This window comes from Buteo buteo, chromosome 4 (assembly GCF_964188355.1).
Source record: "Buteo buteo chromosome 4, bButBut1.hap1.1, whole genome shotgun sequence".
Lineage (NCBI taxonomy): Eukaryota > Metazoa > Chordata > Aves > Accipitriformes > Accipitridae > Buteo > Buteo buteo.
The window spans coordinates 35,782,433-35,795,000 of record NC_134174.1 but is presented as its reverse complement, the minus strand read 5'-3'; the positions used below and the strand labels follow the sequence as shown (position 1 = coordinate 35,795,000).

The window sequence follows — 12,568 nt, the reverse complement described above, 5'->3', positions numbered from 1 at the left end:
CCATTTTATCGCTTTCTTCTCTTTTCTGGTTGTTCTCCTGACATGTTTGGGCTCTGTGATATAAAGTGCATTTACATCACTTCAGGGATGTGTAAATTTCCACCACTACTCAGGACAGCTCTGAATTTGTTTGAGTGATGGTTCAAACAGACCTGCCCCCCCCCCCCGTCTTTATTCCAGATTCTGTTTAGATATTTACATTTCTTCCACATATAAAATGAATAAATAATTTTTGTCCAGAGATTGGACAAATACCTGAATTGGTTACATCTAAACCCCATGAAGGGGAAATAGCAATATGAAAAGCTTTATATTACTTTGATGGTTATTCCCCCTAGTATCCAAGTCTAAATTGCAGATAAATAGTAGTATTTTACAGCTATATTTTGTCATCCATGATTATTGAAGGGATACTTTCACGGCTCCAGCAGACAATAGGATTTCACCCAGCCCTGCCTTCTTTTAATTACTCCAGATTTAATGGACACCATTGCAGTTGAATGAATATTTCACGAGTTTACTTCACACTGAGTACAAGCAATCACACTCATTAAGGCTGTAATATTTGTAGTTTTTTCCCTGTTGATGGATGGCTATTATGTCATTGTATTCAGTCATTTGCAGGTTCTGTTATCTGTGAATTTGTTTCTTGACTGCTGGATAATTTTTCATGCTTGCATAGTGCAGCAAGCTACATAGTTAATGCTGTGAAAGGTGGCATATTAGTGTTATGGATGGAGTTTTGGGAAGGAGGGTGTGATTTGGTTGCTGAATACAAATCGCATGAGTTCTGAATACTTAGGAGTTCTACTGCAGTGTGTCTGGTATACAACCTTTGAGTGTGAACCCGTCTTTTTAGTATTTCCAAATGATGAATAACATTCAAACTATGGGAAATACAGTTGTATGTTTAGGGATTCTATATCTTTATTAAATGTATATCATCCTGCTTCAGTTAATTTTTTTCCATTATTAATGCTTAATAGCAGGAATGTATTTGCCAAGATAATATTAGAGTCAAAACTTCTATAAGCAAGATCACAGGAACCCAGAAATGTATTATTTTATTGGTCTAGTTTCATAAAACTCACTTCTGTGAGCTGTAAGTATGCTTAGAAGGTGGATTACAAATAAGCCCTTTCAGGATTTCTTTTGTGGATAATATGAAGAGTTTGTCTGTGAAATGAAAAATTAGTAGGCATGTACTCGCTTGCCCTGCTGTGAAGTTCTGCATTTTTAGAAATAAGGGGGAAAAAAAAAGATCAAGTATTCTAAAATTATAAAAAATCAGTTTTTGTGAAATCTTAGTAACTACCAATCAGAGGTTGTGTTAAGGTTCTTTTCCACCATCATTCCACTGCCGCAGATGTAATGGTTCAGCTTGTTTTGAGTGACGAGGCAAATTAAAAAAAAAACACCCTTTTCCAAATCTTTTCGGTGTGGACTTAACCAATTTCCAAGTCTTATCATTTGTCTCCAATAGTGACAGATGAAAGCCATGAATGTTCAATGGGAATTTTCTGCCTTTTTTTCCCATTCAGAGATAATTTATGTAAGTAGAAGATATAATGAGGATACTAAATTAAGTGTGTCTATGTGTATATAAATAAAATTGGTTTGTTACCCATTTGCCAGCATTTTGACTCAGCTGCAGCAGTGAGTATCATAACTGCTTTAAAATTGATTAGACAATTTAACTTGAAATTTAACTCTGGATGTGGCAGAGAGAGATAAGCCTGTGAATAGGAGCATAAAACATTAATCTTGCAGTTCTCCAGCTGATCTCAGTAAAGCTGGCGTGTTGTATGTATTCTTTGGCTTTGAAGAAATTTAAAGTCTTATGCTTCTAGTGTGACCTATGCACACATGAGTGGTCTTTGACTTATATGGGTCAAGAATCACTGGGCCCTTTTGCTTGTTCTAAAAGTAAACTCTTTTTTTTGTTGTTAAACAGAGGTGTTTCTGCAGCACATAGGGATGACATGCCTAGTTTTTTTTGGCAAGGGAGACCAGGTTTGTTTGACTACTAGCTCTTCTATAAGTTCTGCCCAAAAGAGACCCGAAAGCAGTGTTTCTATCCAGTCCTGCAGTGGCTTCCAGCGTTGAAGCAACAAGAATATGCAAAATGAAGTAGCCATTTTAATTGGAAGCTGATCTATGTTACTTTGATATGAAGCTGTTCAGAGCAACATTTCCCATGCTACTTTCATTTTCAATTTTTGTCTGTATTGTGATGCTTCGTCAAAGAAAGATCAGTTTAGCCTCAGTGAAGTGGCAAAGCGATTAACATGAAAGCAGCCCGTTCTAAGGCCTTCTCCACCTATTTTCACATCCGTAACAGCAGTAACTTCCTTTCAGCTGGAGTTTTGGAGTGCTTTAGGGCAGCTATATGCTGGCTTTGAGTAAGTTCAGCTGCTATTTCTGCTTTTAATAGATATCCTATCTCCTGATGTTGATCTATTCTTTAAATTGATCCTGGTATAAAGAAGAAGTGGCTTGAAGTGGACATGCTTTCCAGTGTGAAAAACAATTCAAAATATTCACCAAAGCACAAGTGGAAAAAAGGCAAGGTACAAATGTGTTACCATTTTAGTCAGTTATATCTGTCAGTTTTTGATCTCCATGACACCTGTATTTCGCTTACCACATACCTGAAGTCTCTAGTTTTAACTAGCAGGTAGGCCACTAAGCAGTCTTTTGTAGCAGCCAGCATTTTTAAGTGGTTTGGTTGACAATATTATCAGATCCTAGTTGAACCCCCACTTTAACAGCAGATAGTAGTATTTTCTTAAACACCTGACTTCCAAGTTTAGCTCAAAGTTACCCTTCTGCTATTGAAAATTCTGCTCATTCTTACTATTTTGTCTTATATAACTATGTATTGTAGTAGTTGTAATGCTTTTATAATATTGATAAAGTCTAATGGAAATATTCCACATGATGTAGTTATAAGTGATGTATGTACAGTAGCAGGCTGGATAGGATATTCTTACTCTCCTTCTGTGCTATCCTGTCATCTTCATTTCTTTCGAGTTAATTACAGTGCAGTGATGTCAAGGACTGTATCTCACGTTTTTATGTCATATTCCAGTACATCTCAGGACAGAATGCTGTTCCTAACATTGAAAAACACTACTTTTTGCAGGACCAGGATTCTGAGTTAGAGGTTATGCTTTGCAAGAGAATGCTTCTCCAAAATTTCTTCGAGGTCTGAATGCTAGGGTGTCTGCTGTGTGGGCAAAGCTGGTCACCTGCGTGTTTGGTTTCTAGGATCAGTCAAATCTAAGAGAGCAGAAGCGTGCTTTTAATGTTTTTTCCTTGTTCTCATCCAATGGTACACCAGTTGCTTTTCAAAAGTTACCATTACCAATACTTGCTGAATCATCATCCTCATTAATACTGTGTATCATTATCAGGTTCCTATTACTGCCTGTCAACTCAATGAATTTTGACATTCAGGACTACACAAATATGTATCAAAATATAAGTATGGCTTACTAATATGACAGATACTTCATATTCTAAATATGAGGGAAACGGAGTATTGCTTACTGGTGATAATTGTGAGGTATTTTACTTTCATATTATGTTCATATTCTGTTTGTATTTCAAAATCTGTAAAATGTTGGGGTTTCTTCTACTTTCAAAGAGCTTTAAAGATTTCAGAAAAGTGTTTATTCGGGATTTTGTTCCATCACAAAAAAAGGATAGCTTAGCACTTAGTAATGCAAGTGGTTTCTTTTTCTCAGACTTATATTAAAATGTTGCTAAAAATTACCTGGAGATTTTCTGCTAGACATTTACTTAAACTGTTTATTCACTTCTTAAGCAAAGAAATTAAAAGGATCAGGAGCACAGACATCTAAAGATGTATGCCAGACATTAATTCCAAGAATTGTACAGAAAACAATACCCATTTACAGAAGCACTTTTGCTCTTTGACTGTCATTGGTGTGCTCCAAAATCTTTTTTCATCTCTGTTACTTTTTGTCAATGGTCATTACTGCTTTGCACATGTCTCCTGAAGCTTAAAGTACCTTGGCTATTTGTAACATGGCTAATACCCATAGGTATGGAGTATAGAAGCTGACTTTTGAGGCAAAGAAGTTGGACATTAACGTATTGTGGATATACATGGCTTGGATTTCCTGAGTGCATGTCTGTTCAGGTCTTTACTCAGTTATTCAGTGTGCTGGGATCTGAGTCCATCCAGCTCTCCAGGAGGTCTGAGAACCTCAGCAGTATCACTCCATCTTCTGCTTAAACACAAAGCCTTGCTCCTGGAAGAGCTATCATATATACCCTTTTTGGTGTACCTGGTACAGCTTTCAGTCATTTTTCAGATACAAAATGCTTACAAAAGCAAGCAATGCATTTTCTCCCTGCTGGCTTTCTGAAATCTCATGTTGGGAAAAGCACTTACCACGTATTTCATATGAACAGAAAGCTTTCAGTAATGACTGGTATTTCTGAGTCTACTGCAGCCAGTGCAGCTGTTGAAAGTGTCATTGTGGATGGCATAAATAGTGTAGGATTTTGAGCAAGACCATGCACCACCTGACTTTGATATTAGTTGAAAAGGAAAAAAAATAAAAAAGAAGCAATAGGATGTTTGAAGAATAGACAACCTGTTAGGTATAAATGCATAAAATGGAACAAAAATAGAAAAGTGTTATTACTGGTTCTTGAAATCATCAGTAAAATTACTTTATTCAGAATACTAGCTGGAAATCTATGGATTTCACAGACTCTGTGATTGCATTTCACATATCCATGAGGAGAATTTTGAACAATCAGGCCAACCTTAATATCTCTGCATTGAGGTGTTGGTATAATTCTTTGAGAGTGTCTGTTGAGAGATTGAAATGTCCCTACTGTTTTCCAAGTCAAATTTTTATTATTATTACTGACTAGATTCACCTTCTGTGCCCAGTTTTTTATCAGTTATGATGGAAGTACAAATACTTTTTCTATAATTAGATGGGACTAAAAATAATTCTGACAATGTGTTGCCTCACATCTCTGCATAGGTCTTCTACCTTCCTCATCTGGACAGAATTTGGGAGCTTTCTTCTCCTTCTTACACAGATGTTAGCCTTGTTTTTCTCCTTTGTTTCTTTCTATGTTTGATTTTTATTTTTTTTTATGCTCTGTTTCTTTACTCCTTCTCTTACATCATCTTCTCTATTTTTTCCTTTTTACCACTCATTTTTCTCATCTTTCTGGGTTTTTTTATTCTTTGTTCACTTTTCACTTGTATCTTATATAGTGCAAGATCACCTAATGTTTCTGAGTTTTAGTGTTCACGAAATGCTCTACTACAAGGTTGCCTTGGGAACTAAGGGAAGACCTAATTTTAGAACCTGTGGTGCCTCTTGAGGTCAATGGTCATTTGTTTATCTAGAGAAATTAGAAAAAACATCCCAAGGAAACTTCAGGGTCTGAACTGGGCAATTAGAATAGAGAGAATAAAGACCACAGAATGAAATTGGTGTGTATGTTGCTTTTACTGTACCTCAACAAAGTGATCGCTGTTAATTGTTTCATTGTGAAGGAAACATTATTTTATATATGTGTATACATATGTTTATATAAATACAACATCTGTAAACCTTGAAGGATTTGTTTTACTTTGTGCTTGAAAAATAGGTTTAGGATTAATGATTTCTATTTGTATTTATTTCACAGACCGGTATGGATAGGGCCATTATGTTAACTGTGTGTTAACTCTGGACGTTGCTGGCATCTTAACTAAATATGGTAGCACCAGATAGCTTCAGACATTTCTTACTCTCAAACTCTCAACTGCACACAATTGTGGTACTAGCCAGTCTATGCAGTCTGCTTACATGTTATTAGTGTTTATTCATGTGAGGAATTTATTCCCTTTCCAGTATTTCCCATCACTGACATTGAGTCTTGCATAGTTGTACCTCAAAGTTGCTTCTGAGTACCACCTGTCAGACTTCATGAAAGGCTGTTCAGAGATGTGATTGTATTGGAGCACAGAAAACAGATATCTAATAGGTCTTTAACTGAACGAATCATGCGTATTTTTTATGCAGGGAATAAATCACAAGATAGTGGGATTGCAGAGATGGAGGAACTTCCAGTTCCACATAACATCAAAATAAGTAACATCACATGCGATTCCTTCAAGATTTCTTGGGACATGGATTCTAAATCCAAGGACCGCATTACTCATTACTTCATCGATCTCAACAAGAAAGAAAACAAGAATTCCAACAAATTTAAACACAAGGTAACTTTCATTTAAAAATCAAGATGGAAATACTTGATTTTGAATAGATGAATCTCAGTGTTTTATTAACCGTTCAAAGCCAGACCATGGGAAACAGGTATTGGACATCCAGCAAAGGTGGGTTTTTATTAATCTGATTGACTTTTTTTATACTCAGAATATCTTCTCCATCTCTAGCCTATGCTTGTGTATACACAAATACATTTGTTTCATAGAGAACTGAACATTACCTTTTCTATTTCATTTGAAAACAGTTTTGGAACCTGTACAATGTATTGCAAGACAGACATTTTTGTTCCTGACTAGTTCTTAATCATTATTTAAACAATTTATGTATTCTATGCCTGTCCTTGTTCAGTGACAGACTCATGAGAGCAACATGTCATTTCAACAGAAGAGTCACAAATTCTAATGCACTTCTAGGAAGGCTTCCAGCAATTTTAGTTTGCAGCATTCAGCACTGTGACCTGAATATTCATCTGGCCTCTTTCCTCAAGCCACTGATGCAGGGATATATTGAATGCATTGCAGAATCTGTACTTATCAAATCCAGCAAAATTTGCTTTGACCTCAGAATAGTTGAAATACTGAGATATCTAGGGAAACGTGGAATGAGATAGAAGATTAAACAACACAATCATCTGCAAATTTAAAAACAATGTTGGCAATATCTCTAAAAGATAAGGTTTGCCAAGGCACAAATAACCATCCAGACAAATATGAAAGCTCTAATTCTATCAACACCTAAATTACTATTGGTTTATAAACCAGTGGGATAACCAGAAAATACTTCCACCAAAAATAGCAGGTGTATAATTTTCATGTTTCCTTACTTGAGTTTTGGGGTTTTTTAATGGAATGGTTGGAAGTAACATATACATTAAGTAAGTGTAATGAAAAATCACTTACTACTGCTTGAAATCGAGAATTTTGCATGTTTGGCCAAGATGTTGCAGTTGCTAGGAATCAGCTTGTGAAGCACTACTGAATTTAATGTTACAATAGGCATTTATTATGACCCATTTTTAATTATAATTGCAAATAAAGTAGGCTATGTTTTGGTTTTCTTACTGTTATTACTTTTGGACTAACAGCCTTTGGATTTGAATTCCCGTCTTATATTGCAGAAATAAATATACCTTCTAATATAAATGCTTACTGGGATGGATTCTTTTTGATTTCTTTCATTTTATTAATCTACATGTTTTTTCATTCATGTGCAAACTGGTGTAAAGTTGTAAAATTCGTTTTTGTAAAAGGTAGAGCCACCCTAGCAGATCAAACACTATATACACTTCAAAATCTATATCACAATGATGAGGCTAGTGTTAAAATGGAGAAGAAAAAAAAAAAGGAACTTGGGAGTGTAATAAAGATAAGCCATTAGATTTATTTTGTTTTTCTCAGCAATTCCCTAGCTTTTTACTGTGATGAAGTGTGTAGTCAAAGGAGAGAGGTAATTGGTTTTGTAAAAACAGGAGACTAAAGTCTATCAATTAAAATAATGAATAAGTTGGATGTCTTGTCAGAATTAACTTAAAATTTCTTGGTACTAATTGTGTTAGTGACTTGGTAAAGCTTTTGTTTGGTTGGTTTGGTTTTTTTCCCCGGCCAGAATGATGGAAATCCAGACAGCAGACAGGGTGGGCAAGAGAACTGCGCATACTGAATACTCTAACAACTGTCTGTGCCAGAGCACATTGGTGTTTGCTTTCATGCATCTTTAGTACTAAGTAATTTTTAACACACTTTCTAGAATGAGTTTTTGTTGAGAAATTAAAAATTGCTCAAATTCAAAATTTGCCCTAACCCTAGTATGATTAAAGACAAGCATCCTTCCTCCCTGTAACGTTAGTTATATGAGTTTCACAGCTGAAGCTCAGCAGTAGATCTGCTGGGTAGGGAGCTGATAACCTGGCAGCTGCAGCACCAGGGACTGAATCATCCCAGAATCCAGAGGGGACTGAATCAGCCCCCACCCATCCATTGCCTTTATAACAAAGCTGTTGTATAAAGGGGAAGGATATCACTGCCCTTTCACCTAGCAGAGCTTTTTAGAAAGAAAAAAGTGAGCACTACCACTTAGTTATAAAAAAGAGCATTGGGACTTACTCTCAGGAGTCATCCATTCCACAGTCAGGCTGTGGAAGGAGACAGGCATTTCAGGGGGAAAAAAAAAATCATCTTTACTTAGCTTACAGGTAGGGTACATCACTGTCTGCAAGTGCCTGTCTCTCTCACAGGTGATAAACCCAGATGATGAGCTTAAACTATTTTCTAACTTGGAGAGAGTTAATGTTAAGTCTCAGTTTGCTCACACAGCTGTGAGCAAGTCACTTGGGATATAGACTTAACCTGATAGATGCTGTACCTCAGGAAAGGGGGCTGTAGACTAGAATTCTAGTAAGACTTTGTCTTTTTCTCAGTGCAATTTGCATACCTCCCCTCTTTTTTAAGATACAGAAGTATGATTATTCCCATGTAATAGGAAATGAGGCTCAGATATTTAGCAAAACTAGGACTAGAACCTGGGTGTGCTGAGTTCCCACAATGTGTCCTACGAACAGACCTGGCAAATGGGAAGGGTAAGATGAAATGGGAGAAAGCTGAAAATTGAAAGCTGCTTCTTTGGCAACGAAAAGGGACTGCAAAGCAGGCATCTTTTCCCAAAAAGGAGAGAGGTAGTGTGACTCGTATACCTTGCTGCTTAGTTATTCAGTGCCTCCAGGTTGTTCTTGGAAATTATTGCTGTCTAGGTACCTTTAGAGTTGTCTGGTGGGTGGTGGTGGAGCAGCCATCTGCCACTCCAGAATTCCGGCTGTCCTTGAGCTGGCATGTAACCTCTTTTGCACTTCTTTGGGGGCTCAGCCAGAGCTGAGCAGAAAAGAGATGAAAGGAAGAAATGGAGAATCCCCAGAGAAATTTCAATGTGAACATTTGAACATTTTCTCCTGAGGTCAGTATAATGACCGTAAAAAAAAGAAAAAAGAAAAAAGAAGTGTTGGCTTAGAAAAAGAACAACAGATTAGAGTTATGAAAAGCATCATATCTGCCCCTCCTCACCAGCTGTGCGAGAAATAAAACCCTCTATTTAATGCGGTTTAGGTAGTCTGCCCCTTTTTTGGTACAGTTTTAAGAGTTGCCTGATACACAGCTGGAAGGCAAGGCTTTGACGCATGGGGGCAATGAGGCTTTTAATGTTACATGAAAACTGACAAAATTAATGGGGGCAAAAACCACCACCGGTTGTGGGCACAGAGACCTGACCCAGGTGGAGGCAGTTGTTACCATAGCCAAAGAAAAGATGACAGGAAGACTAATGATTGTAACTGTAGCAGCTGCTGACTGCATTAGCAGTAGGAAACTCAGTCCAGTGGGATGCCTTTGCAATATAGTTCCAGGGTGGTATCTTTAAATGTCTTTTGGGGTTTCTTTTATTTTTCCTTGTAATTTTTCCCTTATCTTTTATATATTATTTACGTCAGAGTGCACAACTGAATCCTTTAGAGAGAACGTTTCCTCCCAACTGTTATTTGATTCAAATGAGAATTAGCAAAAAAGAAATCATGACAACAAAATCTTACCCTTGATTATCAGTCAATCATGTTTCAGTTCTTGTAATATCACAAGCTGCTAATTTTACAGTTTCTTAATACAGAAAAAATAAATAAATACAGCGAAAAAAACCTCAGCCTTTTAGGTCTTGCTTATAGATCATGAACAGAAAATGTCTCTTTTCTATTTCTTTTTTCCTTAAGGGACTACTGTGCTAGTATTTATAGGTGAACAGCTATGGATGTTATCTAAAATGCCCACTTTTCATGTGGCAGCCATCTTACTATTCTGTGATTACTGATAAATATCCAAGAGTAAATACCTCTCTCACTCTATCATAGCTCCTCAGGTACACTGTGCAGAGAATCATTGAACTCCACCGTGAGTCCTTTCACCCACAGTTCTAGCATAAACTGTCCAGTTCTTCAATTTTTTTCTTCCCCTTGGTGGTCTACACTGCAGTCTTTGGTACTGTAGAAATTAGGTATTTCCACAACAAGCAGCTATTCCTCTTTGTTGCACTATGGTGCGATACACTGGAAGAGCAAAACAGAGTATCCGAAATGGTGGCGGGGTGGGAAGTAAGCGGTGCAACGACAGGCACAAACTAGCTGTATGTTTGGCTTGTTCTGGCCCTTCCTGTACATAAAGGTATTTTGATACATGTAAAACACACAAAGTTACTTTGCAACACATTTAATTTTCTCTGTCCAAGTTTGGTTTGGAAGATATCAACAGCACTATAGGTGGAGTCACTGATGGCAGGAGGAATTTTGTTTGGTTACACTGACTGAAAGAAAACAATGGCAGTGAGAGCACAAGAAGCTCTTAAATTAAGATATCCTTGTGCTCAGTAGTGTGTCTTTCTCTGTTTGCATACTTAAGCACAAATGGCCCTAGTCTGAATTATAGATTTGGGCTATATGCAATAGTATCAGTCCGTAGTCACTTGGAACTAATAGTAACTTATACATGCAAGTTATCGCCCTAGCTCTTAGAGCAGACCTTAGACCATTGTCCTGGGCTGCTCTGTTAACTTTGTTGCACCAATGAACTGTGAGAAGTAACTAAGGTTTCCACAGAAGAGCTAGGGGTTGGGGATTACATTGCAAAAACAATGGGGTGGTAGATTGGTTTGGTTGCACTGCTGACTTGTGTGTTGTTTTGTCTTTTTGTTTCCATCAGGATGTACCCACTAAATTGGTGGCCAAAGCTGTTCCTTTGCCGATGACGGTCCGTGGGCACTGGTTCTTGAGCCCAAGAACAGAATACACAGTAGCAGTGCAGACAGCATCGAAGCAAGTTGATGGCGATTATGTTGTTTCTGAGTGGAGTGAAATCATTGAGTTTTGCACAGCAGGTAATATTGCTGAGGAAACATGCACCACAGGATGTATGCATGCAATTAATGCTGGCTTTGCTGCCTGAGCGGGTTAGCCATCTACCAGTGCCAGCTAGGCTGGTACAGTTATAACAGCCACACCTGGAAACTGGAATTCTAACTTTAGGCTTTATATGTGCTCAGGTTTGGCACGTTAATGAGAGGCAGCTGGACTGCCCCTTTGTTCCACAATAGTTTCTGCCCCAAAGTGCTGTGCCTGGCACCACTGCATGTCCCAGGCTAGGAAAGAAGACTGCTGAACTGAAGTGGAGCAGGGCCACTTGTGTGCCTGTTGCTGGCTACTAGCACCTGTGGAGAAAAAAACAGAGTGGCAGCTCCCTAACAGACAGCTTGCTTAAGACATTCTGCTGCTCTCCCTTCTCTGTATGCCGCAAAGCCTGAGCACCACCAACACCCTGTCTCAAGGATCAGTTTTAGCCTGCCATTGATTTATAAGTCTCTTCCTTTGGATGTTCATCACCTAGTGCCAATGTGCTTGCCTGTGTGAAAGCTGAGTGCTGAAGCAAACCTTCTACAAATCCCCTGTTGGTTGAGATGCCATTTAGGCTGCGTCCTAAGCAAGCTTTTTTAGTTTTGTTTAGAATTGTTATTGGCTCACAACCAGGTACATTCTCGCAAACAGTTTATCAAATGACATAAGCCAGAGAGGGCAGTTCTAAGCTCCTCTGCAGTCCCAAACACAAGGAAACCAGCTCTAACACAGGAAATCCTGAACTGAAAGTTGCTGTAGGCTTGCAGAGTATTTGTGGGGAAAGGAGTGGGAAGAATCAAACGTGTGTGTGTTCCTGCCATTTCTCTGTTGCCACTGTTGGAAACTCATGCTGGGCTCTATACTTTCTGTATAGCTGCTGCATAATGTGAGGTATGTTACCCAGGCTCTGTTCCTAATTTTAAGGTTGCACATCTGTGTAGCTTTTGGAGAGTTTTGTGGGTTTTCCTGTCCCCCATACTAGCAGATTGTCTTTTCTTTCCAGATTATTCAAAAGTTCACCTAACACAGCTATTGGAAAAAGCTGAAGTGATTGCAGGCCGTATGCTTAAACTGTCTGTTTTTTATCGGAATCAGCACAAAGAATACTTTGATTATATCAGGTAAGAAAGTAAACATATGCAAAACTGTTTGGCAAATTAAGGGAAAATAAGTAAATGGAGGCAGCTGAGCTAAAGCTACAGCAGAATGTCTGTATGCTTCATTGCCAGTTCAGAAGAAGGGAAAAAATAAAATATAACCCATTTCTTCCACCTTGCTTAACTCAGCACTTACATTAGGCAATGAAGTTTGTGTTTTGAAGCAGAAACTGAATTACTCACAGGGTCTCCAGCCTGTTTAAAGTGCGTGTTATCATAAC

General features: G+C 38.0%; 1 protein-coding gene across 6 annotated transcripts in view; it reads left to right on the top strand.

Moving 5' to 3' along the window:
* PHYHIPL (phytanoyl-CoA 2-hydroxylase interacting protein like) overlaps window positions 1–12,568 on the top strand; it is a 140,598-nt gene that overhangs the window by 123,764 nt on the left and 4,266 nt on the right. For all 6 annotated transcript variants that reach the window (XM_075025528.1, XM_075025527.1, XM_075025525.1 and 3 more), the window contains exons 2-4: window positions 6,066–6,262; window positions 11,003–11,177; window positions 12,194–12,311. In XM_075025528.1, coding sequence (XP_074881629.1) covers window positions 6,098–6,262; window positions 11,003–11,177; window positions 12,194–12,311 — 458 coding nt within the window. In that variant the 5' untranslated portion in view covers window positions 6,066–6,097. The remainder of the gene's footprint in view (window positions 1–6,065; window positions 6,263–11,002; window positions 11,178–12,193; window positions 12,312–12,568) is intronic.